The sequence below is a fragment of the Pseudophryne corroboree genome, chromosome 1, assembly GCF_028390025.1.
Source record: "Pseudophryne corroboree isolate aPseCor3 chromosome 1, aPseCor3.hap2, whole genome shotgun sequence".
NCBI lineage: Eukaryota > Metazoa > Chordata > Amphibia > Anura > Myobatrachidae > Pseudophryne > Pseudophryne corroboree.
The window spans coordinates 812,433,023-812,452,913 of NC_086444.1; the positions used below are offsets into that span (position 1 = coordinate 812,433,023).

Below are 19,891 nucleotides of genomic sequence, written 5' to 3' on the forward strand. Positions count from 1 at the left end.
TCATAATTCATCTCGGCAGACGAAAATTTACGGGAAAAGTAAGCACAGGGATGAAGGCGATTATCAGACACCCCCATCTGAGAGAGCACCGCCCCAATACCTATCTCAGAGGCATCCACTTCTACCACAAAAGGACGCTCTGGATCTGGGTGTCGCAGCACCTTGGCCGAGACAAATGCCCTTTTGAGACGGGCAAAGGCCGCTTTGGCCTCACAAGACCAGTGAGCAACATCCGCCCCTTTCTTAGTGAGTGCCACCAAGGGGGCCACTATAGACGAAAATCCAGCGATGAACGTCTATAAAAATTCGCAAAGCCCAGAAAACGCTGAAGCGCCTTCAAACTAGTGGGCTGCACCCAATCCAGGACTACCTGTACCTTAGAACCCTCCATTTGGAAACCTTCTGAGGAGATAATATACCCTAGAAATGCGATTTGCTGGACTTCAAATTCGCACTTCTCCAGCTTCGCCCCAAGCTGGTGGTCTCTGAGTTTCTGGAGGACTAAGCGTACATGCTTCCGATGTTCCTCCAGGGAATGGGAGAAGATTAGGATGTCATCTAGATAAACAACTAAAAATCTATCCAAATATTCCCTGAGCACATCGTTCATGAATTCCTGGAAGACTGCCGGGGCATTAGAGAGCCCAAAAGGCATCACCAAATATTCATAATGCCCTGAGTGGGTATTAAAGGCAGTCTTCCATTCATCCCCCTCTCTTATTCGGATTAGATTGTAAGCACGGCGTAGGTCAATCTTAGAAAAAATGGTGGCAGTACGAAGCTGGTCAAACAAAACCGAAATGAGAGGCAGTGGGTACGAGTTTTTAATCGTGATACGGTTCAATTCCCTGAAGTCGATGCAGGGTCGCAACGAACCGTCCTTTTTACCCACGAAGAAGAACCCCGACCCAACTGGGGACTGTGAGGGTCTGATAAATCCCTTAGCCAAGTTCTCCTGAATGTACTCTGCCATAGCCTGAGTCTCAGGACGTGACAGGGAGTACAACCTGCTCTTGGGAAGCTTAGCATCCGGCAACAAATCAATGGCACAGTCATAGGGGCGATGGGGAGGTAGTACCTCCGCAACTTTTTTGGAGAACACATCCGCAAAATCTGCATAACATCCTGGCAATCCTGGCAAATTTAGCTGCGAGAGCCTGACTGGAAGGCTCAAGCAACTCCTGAAACAATCACTACCCCAACTAAGAATCTCCCCAGAGACCCAGTTAAATTGAGGGTTATGGGCCCTTAACCAGGGTAACCCCAAAACCAATGGGGCAAAAGAACAGACAGTCACATAGAAAGACAATTTTTCAGAGTGTGTGGCTCCAATAAACAAAGGAATTTGGCTGGTGCAGGAGGTAATTTTACCCTGGGACAATGGTTCCCCGTTTAACACACAGATCTCAATCTCTGATGCCAAAGGTACTGAGGGAACAGAGTGTTCCAGGGCGAATTGACGGTCCATGAAAACCCCATCGGCCCCACTGTCAACAAAGGCCTCAGTCTTAACAGTTTGACCGAGGATCTCCAAAGTCACCGGAATGAGAAAAGTTTTTTTGGGAAAATCTGACTTCTGGCCTGACAGGATATTTCCCATCACCCTCAGGCCCTGAAGTTTTCCGGCTTTTCTGGGCATGATACTACGACATGACCTTTATTCCCACAGTACAAACACAAACCCTGCTGTCTCCTCCGCGTCTTCTCACGCGAGGAGAGGCGGGTAGCCCCAATCTGCATAGGCTCCTCGGAATATTCCTCAGAGTCTGAGGTTCCCTTGGGAAAAAAGGAAACTGCGGTCTCCCTTTCAAGCCTACGCTCTCTCAGCCGTCTATCCACCCGGATGGATAACTGCATGAGCTGATCTAAGCTATCAGGCGAGGGATATTGTACCAGTTGGTCCTTTATCTGGTCAGAAAGGCCCCTTCGGTACTGGTTTCTCAGGGCTGGGTCATTCCACTGGGTATCATGAGCCAACCTCCGAAACTCCGTACTATAAACCTCAGCTGGCCGTCGCCCTTGCTTTAGGACCGTAATCTGAGCCTCGGCTGAAGCCATCTTGTCAGGGTCATCATACAAAATGCCCAGTGCCGTAAAAAAAGCATCAACACTTTTAAGCAACGGACAGTCAGGCTGCAACCCATATGCCCAGACCTGTGGGTCTCCTTGTAGCAAGGAAATCACCATGCCAACCCGCTGAATCTCCGACCCAGAAGACTGGGGCCTAAGCCTGAAATATAGCTTACAGCTCTCCTTGAAACAAAAAAACTGCGAGCGATCTCCAGAAAAACGATCCGGGAGATTTACTTTCGGCTCCTTAACCTCTAAACTTGCCGCTGCTGCTGCGGGAGCTCTGCTAGCGGCCTGCGGGGTGTTCATTTTAATGGACATCTCATTAAATTGTCGAGTCAGGACCTGCACCTGATCGACCACCTGTTGCAAAGTATTTTGAGGGGTATGCTCCATATTCCCACAAAATTTCAACAGGAGTAGGGCTGCTGAATATGTTACGCACACCAGTGCTAACAGGAGTATACCGGTGTATGAACAGAGAGGGATGCGAGGCAAAACGAACTCACAGACAGTATAACACAACATACACAGGAGGTGATGGAATAACTAATAAACACAAAATGAACGGGGAAGCCCAAAGGCTCAGGAATTGGGTGTCTCCCTAGTGTCAGGAATGCTCAGATGGAATAGAGCGGACAATGAAGCGAGATGTAGTGATTTAACATGTGGCGCACCCAAAATGATGTTGCTAAGAGCAACAGGAAAAAACCCCAAAGGGTTACCAACGGGTGTGGGAATAAACTCCTTGGTCAGAGATAGAAATATAGACACAAGGAGAGTATCCACAATCCTAACCCCCACTTGCAGGGCACAGGTTCAGCTTACTGTCACTAAACTGACACCTGGACGCCCTGCACAGTGAGGGAGGATTAAGCAAGCAGGTCTGAGAGTACAGCCGCAAACCTGCTGGGTTCACAGAATAGCAAAAGAACCCCAGCAGGTTAAACAACTGACTCCAGTCTTACTGCTAGGTCCGGATTGGCAGAATGAAGTACCGAATCCCAAGGCCTATTCGCAGTAAGCAACAAGTAAATACAAAGTCACACAGTACTAGCTAACTCTCTGGAACTGACTAACAAACAAAGATTCAGCAGCATTTGCCTAGCCTGAGAGGATGGTTTATATAGCAGGTGCTGTCCACGCCCCACTCAGACCTCACAGACTGTGAGCACAAAACCAGCGCCGGATTCCCTGCCGTGCACAGAGCCTGTAACCACTACACAGTAAAAACCCGGACCGGAGTATCAGCTGCGCTCAGGTTACTTCGCTAACACTTGCCTCCCGGTTGCCATGGCGACGTGGCAGTACAGAACAGGAGATCCTAACAAGCTGCAGGTACTGTCTCCTGCAAGGAAGCCATCCATGGATTTAGTATCACCACATCCTGTGTTAGTGAATTCCATTGCTTTCTAACCACTCTATAATTTTCCCATTACAATTGGGTGCAAACACAGAAACAAAGAGAACAGATACTACTATAACACTGCTGGATTTGTTAACAACAAAAGTGTTTGGAATTAAAAAAAAACCCCAAAATATTATTCAGTGGAAATAAGCATAGGCAGTAGGCTTTGTCATTATTTCTAAAGTTTAATATCTCATTATGTAAATATATACTTACATTTGTTCACTGTTATCTGGCATACATATGCATTTTGTAGATAAACATTGTCATCTTACATTTGAATAAGAAAAAGTACAAATAATAGATGACCATTCTTTTAGCTGCCCTGACATAAAAATAGAACTCACTAAAAACAATGTGACCTCTCTCATTTGTTTTTTTATGTCTTCATAGATGGGAAGCCTGAAGCAATAAAAGCCACATAGCGGACAAGTCAATTTATTGCAATGGCCACGAATTGCTGGTGTTCAGAACATTTCCTCTGCAAATTGTAGCCACATGCATTACATATGGGCCCTCATTCCGAGTTGTTTGCTCGCTAGCTGCTTTTAGCAGCATTGCACACGCTAGGCCGCCGCCCTCTGGGAGTGTATGTTAGAATAGCAGAATAGCGAACGAAAGATTAGCAGAATTGCTACTAAATAATTATTTGCCGTTTCTGAGTAGCTCCAGACCTACTCCTAGATTGCGATCACCTCAGTCCGTTTAGTTCCTGGTTTGACGTCACAAACACGCCCTGCGTTCGGCCAGCCACTCCCCCGTTTCTCCAGACACTCCCGCGTTTTTCCCTGAAACGCCTGCGTTTTTAGGCACACTCCCGGAAAACGCTCAGTTACCACCCAGAAACGCCCCTTTCCTGTCAATCATTCACCGATCAGCAGTGCGACTGAAAAACGTCGCTTGAACACCAGCAAATCTAGTTTTGTGTTAAATAACTTAGCGCATGCGCTCTGCGTACCATGCGCAGTTAGCAACAAATCGCAGCATAGCGAAAATCGGCAACGAGTGTACAACTCGGAATGACCACCATGGTCCTTCTCAGACCTTAGAGGTGTGGCAGAAAAATCTGTGATGTTGTAATTGTCAGCACACGAGTCTAATGTTGGCCACACATGGAAAAAGTGGAAGCTCCTTTGCTTAATATGACATCACATGCATGTAGCCAAATTACAGGAGTTCTTCTGTCCCTCGGGCTGTTCCGTCGGAACACTTCTAACACTTCTAGGCCATGCTTGGGGTAGGAAAATGAATGTACAAGCAGATCAATAGTTGTCTTCTGTCCTTACAAAAGTGCCTTATAATGAACTGACTGATTTTAATTGGATTATTGACAGGTATTGTTACAGAGTACATATGACATTTTTTTTTTTTTTCAAAGCTTATAACCAAATTGTTTTAAGAAATAAAAAAAAACATTTAATTGGGAGACCCCACAATCAAATTATTCTTTGGTGAGCAGCTTTCTGGTTCCATTGAGATGACCACAGCTTTATAGCCATATTGTTCAGCAGCCCACGCCCGATCCAAGTCCACCAAACCCATGCAATGTTTCCCTGTGGTACAACATATGAAGAAAGTTTAAATAAAGTTATTTACAACAAACACTATATAACTATTTACATACACAATCTATACAGTTAATCTGAGCGGTATCCAAAAAAGTAGAGTTATGGTAGACTTACCATTTTTAACTCTTTCTGCGAGGTACATTGGTTCAACAGGAAAACATTGGGGTGTAGAGTGGATCTTGATCCAGAAGCACCAACAGGCTAAAGCTTTAGGCTGTCCCAGGATGCATTGGGGCTTCCCCTATACACCCCGCCTCTAGGCACTTAGAGTTCAGCTTCGTTAACCAGTCCAATGCAGGAGCAGGCAAGAGAGAAGGTAGATGTTAATCACATAGAACCACATTCTAACGACAGGAGAAGGTACCAGCAGCTAATGCCATACAAACCCAAAGAAGCTAGGTGCGTCAGGGTGGGAGCCCTGTGGGACCACTGTACCTCGCAGAAAGAGAGTTAACAGTGGTAAGTCTACCATAACGCTACTTTTCTGCAGCAACATACATTGGTATCCACAGGAAAACATAGAGGATGTCCTAAATCAATTCCTCAAGGGAAGGGACGCGCCTTAAAGGCAGGTATGAGAACCCGGCGTTCAAAGCAAGCATCCTGGGAGGCGGAAATATCAAAGGCCTCATAAACGTATTCACTGAGGACCATGTAGCCGCCTTGCACAATTGTTCTGCGGATGCGCCATGGCAAGCCACCCAAGAAGGTCCAACAGACCGAGTAGAATGAGCTTTAATAGCAGCAGGAGTGTGGAGCCTGCGCATAAGCTTGTGCAATCACCATTCTAGTCCATCTGGCCAAGGTTTGCTTATTCACAGGCCAGCCACGTTTGTGGAAACCAAACAGTACAAAAAGGGAATCTGACATCCTGATAAGGGCAGTCCTCTCCACATAAATATGGAGTGTCTTTACCACATCCAAGAACGCTCTTTGGAAGACAAGTCTGAAGAGATAGATGTCTGAACCACAATGTCTTGGTTAAGGTGAAAAGATGACATCACCGTAGGCAAATAACCTGGTCGAGTTCGTAGAACTGCCCGGTCGCAATGAAAAATCAAATAGGGTGGACGACAGGACAAGGCGCCTAAGTCCGACACCTGTCTTGCTGAGGCAATAGCCAGCAAGAACAGGACCTTGGCTGTGAGCCCTTTAAGGTCCGCTGACTCAAGAAGATCAAATGAAGACTCTTGCAGGGCATTCAGTACAACAGACAGATCCCATGGAGCCACAGGAGGGACATAGGGAGGCTGAATCCTAAGAACGCCCTAAGTGAATGTATGAACGTCAGGTATAGACGCAATTTTTCTCTGAAACCATACCGACAAGGCAGTTATGTGAACCTTGAGGGAGGCCAGACGAAAACCTAAGTCAAGGCCTTGTTGCAGAAAAGCCAGAATTCTGAAAGTTCTGAACATAGAGACATCATAATTCTTATCAGCACACCACGTGAAGTAAGAATTCCAAACCCTGTGATAATTCCGGGCAGAGGCCGGTTTGCAGGCTTTCAACATAGTCTGGATAACCGCCTCAGAGAAACTATTGGCCAACATGAGTGATGCTTCAACAGCCACGTCGTCAAAGCCAGTCTGGCCAGGTCTTGGTAGACACAAGGACCCTGTACATGGAGGTCCGGGAACTGAGGAAGTAGAAGGGGGTTCTCTGTTGACAGATCCTGCAGGTCTGAGAACCAAAGCCTTCTCGGTCACACTGGAGCGACTAGAAGTAATATTCCTCCTTGTTTAAACTTCAGTAGTAGCTTGGACAGGAGTGACACTGGAGGGAACACGTAGGGCAGCCGAAAGTTCCATGGAACCACCAGTGTGTCCACGAACACTGTTTGAGGATCCCTGGTCCTTGATCCGAAGACCGGAGCTTTGTGATTGACGTCATTAGGTCTACGTCTGGTAGGCCCCATCTGTCCACTATTAGTTGAAAGACTTCCGGATGAAGGCTCCACTCTCCTGGCGACTGAGGAAGTCCGCTTTCCAGTTTCGGATGTCCGGAATGAACACTGCCGATATGACTGGCAGATGGCGTCCTGCCCAACAAAGGATTTTTGATACTTCCATCATTGCTATGTGGCTTCGAGTGCCTCCTTGATGGTTTATGTATGCCACCGTGGTGGCGTTGTCTGATCATACTTGAACAGGCCTGTTCTGTACCAGAGGCAGGGTGAGAGATAATGCCTTGAACACTACCCTCAATTCCAGAATGTTTATTGGGAGGAGTGATTCCTCCTTGGTCCAACGACCCTGAAACAAGTGTTGCTCCAACACCGGACCCCATCCCCTCAGACTGGCGTCTGTTGTTAACAGGACTCAGTCGGGGATCAAGGGATGCCCCCTGCTTAATCGCTGGTCCTGTAGCCACCAGATCAGCGACAAACGAACCTCCGGATTCAAAGTGATCATCTGAATCTGAGATCTGATCCGATTAAGTAGGTCGTTCCATTTGAAAAGGATTAACCTCTGTAGTGGGCGGGAATGAAATTGAGCGTACTCTACCAGGTCGAATGCCGACATACTTGCATCGTGAGTGTATCGACACTCTGGAGCAACAATGACCTTTTCTGGAGACAGAAACAGCTGTTGACTGTGTGTGTCCAGAAGTGCACCCAGGTGCACCAAGCTCTGAGCTGGGGTCAGCGAGGACTTCTTCCAATTGATAAGCCACCCGTGGTCTTACCGTCAGTTGCAGATGACTGAGGAGGACATCGTGGAAATTTGCCAGAATCAGCAGGTCGTCCAGATACGGCAAGATTTTGATACCCTGGCGACAGAGATGTGCCGTCATTATGGTCATGACCTTGGTGAAGATCCGAGGAGCCGTAGCCAGTCCAAATGGTAAAGACTGGAATTGAAAGTGTAGGTTGCCAATAACAAACCGCAGAAACTGCTGGTGTGACATGGCAATAGCTATATGCGGGTATGCATCCTTTATATCCAGGGATACCATATAGTTTCCGGGTTCCACAGCCAGTACAATTGAGCGCAGTGTTTCCATACGAAACCTGTACACTCTCACAAACTTGTTCAGGGATTTGAGGTTGAGTATAGGCCGGAATTACCCATTTGGTTTTGGGACTAGAAACAGGGTCGAGTAATAACCTCTGCCTCTCTGGGACTGTGGTACTGGCACAACCACTCCTGTACTGAGGAGAGAACTGGCAATCCTTTGCAAAGCTTGCTCCTTTAACGGATCCGAAGGTAGAACTGTGGTGCAAAACTGGCGAGGGGGAATTCTCAGGAAAGAGACAGCGTACCAGTGAGAGACAACTTCCAGTATCCATGCATCTGAAGTAGTCTTTAACCAGACCTGGGCGAACGGTAGAAGTCGGCCTCCCACCCTGGGGTCCCCCAGAGGGAGGCCCGCCTTGTCATGCAGCAGGCTTGTGTTGTCTAGAAGGCTGAGGGGCTGCCTGGGATTGTTTGGACTTGGGCTTTGTGGTTTTGGGAGCACAAAATTGTCTCTGCTATGCCTGACCTTTTGCTTTCCCTTGAAGCCGAAAGGAACGAAAGGTGGTACCTTTTGCCTTATGTGCAGAAGAATTAATATTTGATAGGAAAGCAGTCTTAGCAGCTGCTAACTCAGACACAATTTTATTCAGGTCTTCCCCAAACAAAATGCCCCCAGTGAAGGGGAGTACCTCCAAGGTCTTTTTGGACTCTAGGTCCACCTTCCATGACCTCAACCACAGAATACAGCGAGCCAGGACAGACGTAGTTGATGCCTTGGACGCCAGCACACCCGCCACAGAGGATGCCTCCTGAATGTAATAGGCGGCGGTGGTAATGTTAGACAGGTATTGTCTGGCACTGTCAGATATATCCTCGGGCAGCTCCTCCTCTAATGCCTGAACCCATGCTTCAATACCTTTTGCAGCCCAGGAGGCAGCAATAGTGGGCCTATGCACAGCTACTGTAAGGGAGTAAATAGATTTCAGGCATCCCTCCACACGCTTATCTGTGGATTCCTTCAGTGAGGTGACAGTGGTGACAGGCAGAGTTGATGACACCACGAGTCGGGTGATGTGAGAATCCACCGGCGGTGAATTTTCCCACTTGCTACATAACTCTGCAGGGAGAGGATAGTGAGCCAAGGCCCGTTTATGCAGAGGGAATTTCTTCCCTGGAGTAGCCCAGGGTTCCCTACTGATGTCCACTAAATAGTCAGAATGGGTAACAGAGTTTTAACAACTTTCTGCCGTTTGAACATATCAGTTTTCGTTGCCACAGTAGTGGAATCCTCCTCATCAGAGATTTGTAGGATTTGTTTAATAGCAACCAATAAGGGAGGGGGACATCAATCTGCAAGGGAGAATCCTCATCCGTAACACCAGATTCAGGGTCTGACAGGACCGTAAGCTCCCCCTCCTCTTCAGATGAACCATCAGAGAGGTAGGTGGACTGTGAGGAGGAAGTAGCCCGCTTAGATGACCCAGAGATACGAGAGTGACCTGGAGTGGATTTCTGTCTAACCAAAGACTGATTTAATTGTTGCAGCTAGTTAGACACATTTTCTGCCCAAGACGAATTAACCATAGGTACAATATGTTGCTGTAGTGGCACAGGTGGTCCCATAGGGGGTGTAAGGCCTTCTATCAGAGTACCCAGTAGGTTAGTGAACGCAGCCCAGGGTGGCTCCTGGGTAGACCCAGGAGCTGCAGACTGACAAGGACGTGTATGACACATAGTACACAGACCAGCATACAAAACGTCCCCCTCTGTTAAATCCTTGGAGCATGCTCTGCATGATGCAGGAGCATCCACTGATTTACTGCCCTTTCTGTTAGACATTATGATATGAATGCAACAACAGAGCAACTTAGTACTATAAAGTCAGATAAAATACAATACCTGTGAATAAATCCGGTAATATGGGACTGAGGGGGTAATTCAGACCTGATCGTAGATGTGCTAAATTTAGCACATCTACGATCAGCTTCCCTGACATGCGGGGGGACGCCCAGCACGGGGCTGGTCCGCCCCGCATCTCAGGCCCTGCCATGTCGCACAAGTACAAAAGCATCGCACAGCAGCGATGCTTTTGTACTGGAAGAGTAGCTCCCCACCAGCACAGCTCCTGTGCGCTGGCAGGGAGCTACTCATCGCTGTTAGGGTTGCAGCAGCTGCGTGTTAAGTCACACAGCCGCCGCAGCCCGCCCCTCCAATGGTCCGGGAATGCCTGCGTTGCCCGGACCGTGAACCCCTAAACAGCGGCCAAACGCCACCGGCCCACCCAGCGACTGCCTCTACCTGTCAATCAGGCAGGTGTGATCGCAGGACCAAGACAGCTGTCTGCTTTCTGGCAGGCGCACTGCACAGTTCAGATCTGATTGCTGCTGTGCGAACACGCACAGTAGCGATCAGGTATGAATTAGCCCCTGAGTACACAGTATAATATACGTACAGGTATATGGATAAATACTGTGTCACACTATATATATATATGACCCAGATCCCTCACGGTACAGAATATAGTGACAGATGAAACACTGAAAGTGAACCCACACAGAAGGTACAGGCACACACAGTCACAGTCAATGTAGAAATTATTACAATAATGCTGCTGCACTGGATTAGAATATATATACAGCATGGTCCTAGACCGGAGGTATATATTAGAATACTCGTACAATATATTCTATAACAGGTACACTCTTTCTTAACTTACGCTGTCTGTATAAGACATGTAGAATACCAAGTGTTTGTAAAGTCACAGCGCTGTATACAGGCGGCTTAACAAGGGAGACCTTGCCCTGCAGTCCCGGAGACCAGCCGTAGCTATGCTCAGAAGATGGAGCCCAGCATCTCAGTCAGGGAGTGAGGGAGAATGTGAGGCAGCTCCAGGGTGGGAAAATCTACTCAGATGGCGCCCTGGGCCAGGGGAGGGGCTACAGGTCAAGCGCCACCTCCCCTGTGCTGGACTTTCACCCCGGGTACTATGAGTCTTATTAAATGGGGTGTTAGTACACCCGACCTGTCCTCAGATACCCCGGTGGTCTAGTGGGATCCCTGCTCTGAGACAGTGTCCACGCGAGTGCCACGACCCGTCTCCCTAGGTCGTGGACAGAACGCGATTTAATGGCAGGTCTCGCCTGGGGAACCCTCTTCACTCCTCCCCGTAGCAGCCACGCGAACCAGGAGAGCGTCTGCGACTGTGTGCCTAAGCTGGAGCGTCTCCGCCACATGTACCCGGGAACTGATCTGCGGGAGTATGCAACGCCGCTTGGGAGGTGATGGAGCTGCAGTGCTGAAATGTCACCCTGACATACAGTGCTGACAGCCAAGAGAAGAAATCTTCTTAGAAAGCTTTTTCGGGGCTGCCGGGTGCAGCCCTCCTGTTAGGTGACCTGCTGCTGCAGGCACCAACTCAAAACTGAGCTCTCAGTGTCTGGAGGCAGGGTTCATAGGGGAAGCCCCAATGCATCCTGGGACAGCCTAAAGCTTTAGTCTGTTGGTGCCTCTGGATCAAGAGCCACTCTACACCCCAATGTTTTCCTGTGGAAACTAATGTATCCTGCTGCAGAAAACTGCATTATTTTTGGCATTTAAGAAATGTGATAAAAATCATCTTTAAGAAAATTTATAAAAATCATCTTAATAACTGTATTTGATTATTTAGAACCAGTCTAGGGGGTAAATTTACTAAAGCTTACTAAAGCTGCTAAAGATGGTGATGTTGCCCATAGCAACCAATCAGATTCTATCTGTCTATCAGTTCTCTACTGCATCCTACAAAATAAGACAGAATCTGATTGATTGCTATGACAACATCACCACTTTTCAATTTTAGAAGCTTTGGTAAATATACCCCTCGATCCCTGACAACTGACACCTTCCCACAGCTTGCTGATGTCACAGGAATACAATAATCCTCCTCCTGCCAATATATAGCATGTTCATTGTCCCAAACTATGGCTTCATTTATGCAGACACGTAAAAAGTTTATGAGTTTTGAGAAACAATGTCTATAACAGAAAATGTCAGATACTGTATGCTCAGCTACATGCTATCTTTCACAAGTGTGATTAATCTAAAAAGAGATGGAGTTAAATAGTATTTCGTGGAAATCTGGCACAATTCAATAATAGTAGCCAAGGACTTCAAAAGTAGCTTGTGTATTATTGAGCTAAATAAAATTATTACATGCAGTATTTATATTTAAATAACATTGCTAAGTATGCTATCCACCATATTCTCTAAAGGGGGGTACTCACGGAGCGATATTCTAAGCAATCTGACTAGATTGCTTAGAATATCAGCATGATCACTCCATGTGTAGCCCCCTCAGTGATAGCGATGCGCGGCCCCGCACATCGATATCGCTGCTGCTAGATTGGCCTGCATGCAGGCCAATCTAGCGGGTCGCTCACTTCACCCGCTGGGTGAAGTGAGCGCCCCCCCCCCCCGTCCCCCCCCCGCACGCTCAGCACAGATCGCGCTGTGCTGAGCGGCAGGAGAGATGTGTGCTGAGCGGTTCACTCAGCACATATATCTCCTGCATCGGCCCGTGGGTACTGGGCTTTACTCAAAGCTGACTTGTCTAATTAGTGCGTGGCCACTGCCGCTAATCACTGCTGTGTCTGTAACAACCCTGGATATAGTACAGTGCATACTCCTACTGTATCTGCAACCATTACCTGGAGTGATATCAGTCATTAACAAAGATGCTCAATCTTCTGTTGGACCTCTGAGCGACTGCCTCCAAGTCTGACCTGTACTGATGATGTTCCTCTTCCCTCTTTTTCTTGTCCAAACATGAAACATTCTGACATTTGTACGTACTATGCCCTACCTTTTTTTATTTGTATTTAATGAATTCCTGGTTGTGACCATCATTGTGACACGAACTGCCCCGGCCTGTTCCATCACTCTTGATGCCTGCCTGGTCCTTGTCTATTTCATGTCAATTTACAGTGCATAAATCTCAAAAAACTTTTTTCACATTGTCATTATGGGGTACAAAATTAATTTATTCCAGTTTGGAACAAGGCTGTAACATAACAAAATGTGGATAAATTGAAGCGCCATGAATACTTTACAGATGCACTGTACGAGTGGAAATTAACAGCATTGTGTATTCTACACTGTAGTAGCAGAATTGCAATATACAGTACATTTACATTGTAGATGGTAAAACACAGATACCTAGTAAAGAACAAATCAGCACCGGAGATCTTCATAATATAAGCAGAGCTGCCTTTTTACTCTGGATCTGAGCGGGTATGAGCTGTCCCTATTGTGATATTTGCAGCTGCTTGGTTTTGCTGTGTGCTTCCTGTACTAATACTTTGGCATGTCTCTCTGTGTACACCCTTCCCCTCTCCTTCTGTCTATTGCTGTCTGGGCCTTGGTTGCTGCAATTGCCACACTACCTTATTTATTTATTACCTGTTATTTATATAGCGCACATCAGTCCCTGCCTCAGTGGGGCTTACAATCTATGGGGCAGATGTATTAAGCCTATAGAAGTGATAAAGCAGTAATAAAGAAGTGATCAGTGGAAGGTGATAACGCACCAGCCAATCAGCTCCTGTCATTTTTTAAACCCGTAATGATTGGCTGGTGCATTATCACCTTTCACTTATCACTTCTTTGTCACTGCTTTATCCTTTCTCCAGGCTTAATACATCTGCCCCTATATTCCATACCACATGTACTGTATGCGCAAACACATTCACACTAGGGCTAATTTTGGAATGTGGGAGGAAACCGGAGTACCATGAGGAAACCCACGCAAGCATGGGGAGCATATACACACTCCACACAGTAAAGTCAATGGTGGGAGTCAAACCCATTACCTAAGGGCTGTGAGGCAGTAATGCTAAGAGGTAGAGAGAGAGAGTTAAACTGGGTACACACTGGTAGATATATCTGCAGATCAATGAATCTGCAGATATATCTGTAGCCGGGTCTTGCAGTGTGTTGTGCATTGCACAATGCATTGTGATTTTATATGCGCACTCCCAGTTCAGCCGTCAATCACCACCGGCTGCTGCAGCAACTGTGGCGTTCACAGACATATCATTGGGCCAGCGATATATTGGCTGTAAAATAGAATGGCCGATATATCGGCCAGTGTGTACCCAGCATTACTCATTATTAGTGACAACTCAGTGTGACCTAGGAATCCTATGATATCTGGGATTCAATGCTTATACTCCTGTATATTTCAAGGCCACAAAAATTGGAATCCCTAGTCTTGATGTACTGTATAGAAGAAGATCTTCCCACTCCAATAACATGTACAGTAACATACACACTATAAGCAAACTGTACAGCAAAGCCAAATACATACCTATTAGCCTTCGCTCTTGGGAAAGCTTGACCTCGGTCTGATCCGCAAATCTACATAGAACCATGTGTTCCTGAAAAGTACAAAGAAAATCCACTAAGAAACAAAGCTCTAGACTATTTCACAATTTCATGGGATATATTGTAATACAGTGGTAAAGGAAAAGCTAAACTTTTCTGCCCCCCACCACCACAACCACAAAAAAAGGCATAAAATCAACAGAATATAAATATTTTACTATAATATGACTTTATTATAGGCTATAGGTTTTTAAAACTGTAAGGTGCGTACACATTGGGAGGTGTGAAGAAGTTGTATTTACAGATGATTCACATACATCAAGCCTCCCTGCACGTTAAACAGCCCTTCTAGTCATGCCGTGGTATGACTTGGTAGCGCTAAGCATCTTTGTGTGTGACTTTTTCTATTAAAATGTGTCTTATTCACAAAAAAGCTATATCTTCTTATTATATATCTTTGGACTCCTCTGTTGACCATACAGCTTTACAATCAGGGATGGGGCAGCGGTTAGTTCATTTTCTAGCTTTCTCTGCTCAGGACCTTCTACGTTTTCTTAATGTCTCTTGCAAGCTCCTATCTTCTAGTATGTATCAAGAATTGTTTTATAACATACTCCATAGAACTTATCTTTCTACGAATAGACAATTCCTCATGACCTTAATTTCCTCAGATAGCTGTCCTAAATGCCCTTGAGAACTTGCAAATTTGTTTCCCTCCCTGTGGGACTGCCCAATAATCAGGGGTTTTTAATTAATTATGTTCCTATGTCACCAGAGTTCGCCATATTTGGGTTTCCCCCAAGGTTCCAACGCATTACCAAAGGATGCAATAAGCTGTTATTAGCTATCAGTTCCACAGCTAAAAAAAAAACATATTGCAAAACTGGATACAGCCTAGCTTTCCGATATTTGCTTTATATAAATAAAAACTTCCTAATATCTTCAGAATGGATTGGGTGGAGACCATGGGGCTCATTCAGGTTGCACAATCTGTCCGATTATCAAATGACTGCGCAGCATTCGCATAGCGAACGCGCTAGCAAAAACAGCGACAGAAAATGAGTACACATTGTGATCCAGCCTCTCGTTTAGCAAGAATTGTGGATGACCTTACCTGGCACAGATAGGAAAAATCTTCAATGTTCCGGTAATTGGGTATGGTTTTGCGTTCAGCCCGCATATTGCAATGCATTCACAATTTTTACAATGGGCGTTTTTTCTCTATTTCTGGGCGGCAACTATTTGATCGCAGAAGATTTTTAGCAGAAACTGCAATCCATACTGAATCGGGTCCAGTGTTTGAAAAGAAAAAACGTGTGTGTCCATTTTTTTAAGTTTGGATGAGTTATATTGCAACATTATCACTTCCAATACGTAAGGGGATCCATAACGGCTTACATTCGACCGTTTGGTATGGGTTGAGAATATTGGATGGGGACCTCCCCCCATTACGTTACAGACAATTTGTTTACACAGATTATACTCTAGCACGTGCAACAAGTATCACATATTCTGTTTGACTTGAATTAGATGTGTATACTTTGTAGCTTAATAATGTCTGACAATATATCATCTTTCTGAATGTAACTGCCTTGGTACTAATAAGAAGTTTCACACTGTACAATGGGGGTCATTCCGAGTTGATCATAGCTGTTGAAAATTTTGCACAGCTACGATCAACTTTCCTGACATGTGGGGGGACGCCCAGCACGGGGCTAGAAACCCGCTGAAAATGCAGCGAGCGAACGTGTCGGAATGACCCTCAGTATTTGGTGAATATTCACCAATTTATTGTATTCATACTATAATGTTTTACATGTACAGTGCATATACGTTCATGTTTCAATAAAAAAAATGTATCTTATTAAAATTATGCTTATAATGATGCTAATAGGATGCACAAGCAGCTTTTGCAGATTCAAATTTTAGGCGGCATGCCTATTTTCTGTGTGATCGCAGCTGTGTCTGCATACGAAATGCTACGCTATACAGTTTTCCTAGAAATGCTGCATATAATTTGTATCTGCAAAAGCTGCTTGTGCATCCTATTAGCATCATTACTAGCATCATAATAGGCTTTTACTACGATTTTTTGCCTGATGGTCATTAGCGGGCAATTTAATTGTAGGCCATTTTGTTTTCACAAGAAAACGTAGCCATTTTTGCGCGAAAACATATGGATCCAGGATAAGTTCCCAAATTAATGTGTTTTTGAGGCCGTGATCGCAAAAACGGGTCAGTTATCATGGATTTTTTTCCCCAATAGTGCCAAATTTCAGGGCTAATTGGATCAATTAGCCGTGGTAATTTACAGCAGCTAATTAAGTTCCTCCTTAGTATGCAAACTGCAGCACCAATAAGGTACTGACAGCTGGGGCGTTCTGGTGAACACAAGATTCAGATCTCTATTGTTACCGGACTCTTGGGGTTTTAGATTCAGCAAACATTTGATTGTTACATAGTATCACTTGTACAGACCTTGGATAATCCATAAAGAGTAATTATGTAAGCATACTTCATTTAAAACCACCGTTGTTATGTTAATTATTAACTTATTATATTTATATAATATTACACAGAGAGAGGTAGGATGGTGCATTGGATTTGCACTACAGCATAATATAATATAATAATATAAGGTAACCGTTATGTGGCAAAGACAAAATTGTCTCACTAATATCTTTCACCAATAAGGTAAAAGACACATTCAAAAATCAGAAATGTCAGGGGCTGGTGCTCTCCTAGAGACAAAGGATTCAATGCCTGTCGGATCCAGTGCAGTATTCAATTTGCGGGCATTTCCAACAGGTTTTGCCGGTTTTCGACAATGTTGATCCGACTGTTATTGAAGTGGAATCACTCCTGTTTGGGCCAATATATGTATGTGTTTTTTCCCTGCGAGGGCAATGTTTATTTTCCTTTCAGAGACAATGGGGTATATTTACTAAGCTCCCGATTTTGACCGAGATGCCGTTTTTTCTTCAAAGTGTCATCTCGGTTAATCTCGGTCATTTACTAAACACTAATCACGGCAGTGATGAGGGCATTCGTAATTTTTTGCTAGTTCAGGTAAAAAATTACGAATGAATACACCATCGGTCAAATTACGCCTGTTTAGATATGAATCTCGGTCATTTACTAAGAAGTGCAAAGCAAAAAAACACAAAACATTGCCGTGAAAAATTACAACTCGTAAAAAAGTCCTAAAAAAAAACAGACCTGCTTTTTTTTTCCGTGATTTGAGATGCATGCAGGGATCCATGAGATCCGTGCATGTATATCAGTGGGAAGGGGTGGGAAAGTGCTTATTTTTGCCAAAAAAATTGCGTGGGGTCCCCCCTCCTAAGCATAACCAGCCTCGGGCTCTTTGAGCCGATCCTGGTTGCAGAAATATGGGGAAAAAAATGACAGGGGTTCCCCCATATTTAAGCAACCAGCATCGGGCTCTGCGCCTGGTCCTGGTCCCAAAAATACGGGGGACAAAAAGAGTAGGGGTCCCCCGTATTTTTAAAACCAGCACCGGGCTCCACTAGCTGGACAGATAATGCCACAGCCGGGGGTCACTTTTATACAGTGCCCTGCGGCCGTGGCATCAAAAATCCAACTAGTCACCCCTGGCCGGGGTACCCTGGGGGAGTGGGGACCCCTTCAATCAAGGGGTCCCCCCCCCCCAGCCACCCAAGGGCCAGGGGTGAAGCCCGAGGCTGTCCCCCCCCATCCAATGGGCTGCGGATGGGGAGGCTGATAGCCATTTGTGATAATGAAAAGATATTGTTTTTAGTAGCAGTACTACAAGTCCCAGCAAGCCTCCCCCGCATGCTGGTACTTGGAGAACCACAAGTACCAGCATGCGGCGGAAAAACGGGCCCGCTGGTACCTGTAGTACTACCACTAAAAAAATACCCAAAAAAACACAAGACACACACACCGTGAAAGTATAATTTTATTACATACATACACACATACATACATACTTACCTTATGTTCTCACGCAGGTCGGTCCTCTTCTCCAGTAGAATCCAAGGGCTACCTGTTGAAGAAATTCTACTCACCAGATCCATGGGTCCAGGCTCCTCGGCAAATCCAGGGTTAATCCACGTACTTGAATAAATAAAAAAAAACGGTGTCCCGACCACGAACTGAAAGGGGACCCATGTTTGCACATGGGTCACCTTCCCACGAATGCCAGAAACCCACTTTGACTTCTGTCTAAGTGGGTTTCTTCAGCCAATCAGGGAGTGCCACGTTGTAGCACTCTCCTGATCAGCTGTGTGCTGCTGTCCTCACTGACAGGCAGCACACGGCAGTGTTACAATGTAGCGCCTATGCGCTACATTGTAACCAATGATGGGAACTTTCTGCCCTGCGGTTGACCTAAAGTGACGTCACCGCTGAGCAGAAAGTTCCCAGCATTGGTTACAATGGAGCGCATAGGCGCTACATTGTAACACTGCCGTGTGCCGCCTGTCAGTGAGGACAGCAGCACACAGCTGATCAGGAGAGTGCTACAACGTGGCACTCCCTGATTGGCTGAAGAAACCCACTTAGACAGAAGTCAAAGTGGGTTTCTGGCATTCGTGGGAAGGTGACCCATGTGCAAACATGGGTCCCCTTTCAGTTCGTGGTCGGGACACCGTTTTTTTTTATTTATTCAAGTACGTGGATTAACCCTGGATTTGCCGAGGAGCCTGGACCCATGGATCTGGTGAGTAGAATTTCTTCAACAGGTAGCCCTTGGATTCTACTGGAGAAGAGGACCGACCTGCGTGAGAACATAAGGTAAGTATGTATGTATGTGTGTATGTATGTAATAAAATTATACTTTCACGGTGTGTGTGTCTTGTGTTTTTTTGGGTATTTTTTTAGTGGTAGTACTACAGGTACCAGCGGGCCCGTTTTTCCGCCGCATGCTGGTACTTGTGGTTCTCCAAGTACCAGCATGCGGGGGAGGCTTGCTGGGACTTGTAGTACTGCTACTAAAAACAATATCTTTTCATTATCACAAATGGCTATCAGCCTCCCCATCCGCAGCCCATTGGATGGGGGGGGACAGCCTCGGGCTTCACCCCTGGCCCTTGGGTGGCTGGGGGGGGGGACCCCTTGATTGAAGGGGTCCCCACTCCCCCAGGGTACCCCGGCCAGGGGTGACTAGTTGGATTTTTGATGCCACGGCCGCAGGGCACTGTATAAAAGTGACCCCCGGCTGTGGCATTATCTGTCCAGCTAGTGGAGCCCGGTGCTGGTTTTAAAAATACGGGGGACCCCTACTCTTTTTGTCCCCCGTATTTTTGGAACCAGGACCAGGCGCAGAGCCCGATGCTGGTTGCTTAAATATGGGGGAACCCCTGTCAATTTTTTCCCCATATTTCTGCAACCAGGATCGGCTCAAAGAGCCCGAGGCTGGTTATGCTTAGGAGGGGGGACCCCACGCATTTTTTTTTTGGGATTTTACATTGTTTAATTAAAAAAAAAAAAAATAAGAACCCCAGCACGGATCACACAGATCCGGCCGAGATTGATTGTAA

The 19,891-nt window shown here is 46.0% G+C and overlaps 1 protein-coding gene across 7 annotated transcripts in view; it reads right to left on the minus strand.

The window, feature by feature from the left end:
* Positions 1–3,643: 3,643 nt before the first annotated feature.
* The window catches only part of GSTCD (glutathione S-transferase C-terminal domain containing), a 480,201-nt gene continuing 463,953 nt past the window's right edge, over positions 3,644–19,891 (minus strand). For all 7 annotated transcript variants that reach the window (XM_063919297.1, XM_063919322.1, XM_063919316.1 and 4 more), the window contains 2 exons: positions 14,350–14,419; positions 3,644–5,031 (listed from right to left, as the gene is read on the minus strand). In XM_063919297.1, coding sequence (XP_063775367.1) covers positions 4,895–5,031; positions 14,350–14,419 — 207 coding nt within the window. In that variant the 3' untranslated portion in view covers positions 3,644–4,894. The remainder of the gene's footprint in view (positions 5,032–14,349; positions 14,420–19,891) is intronic.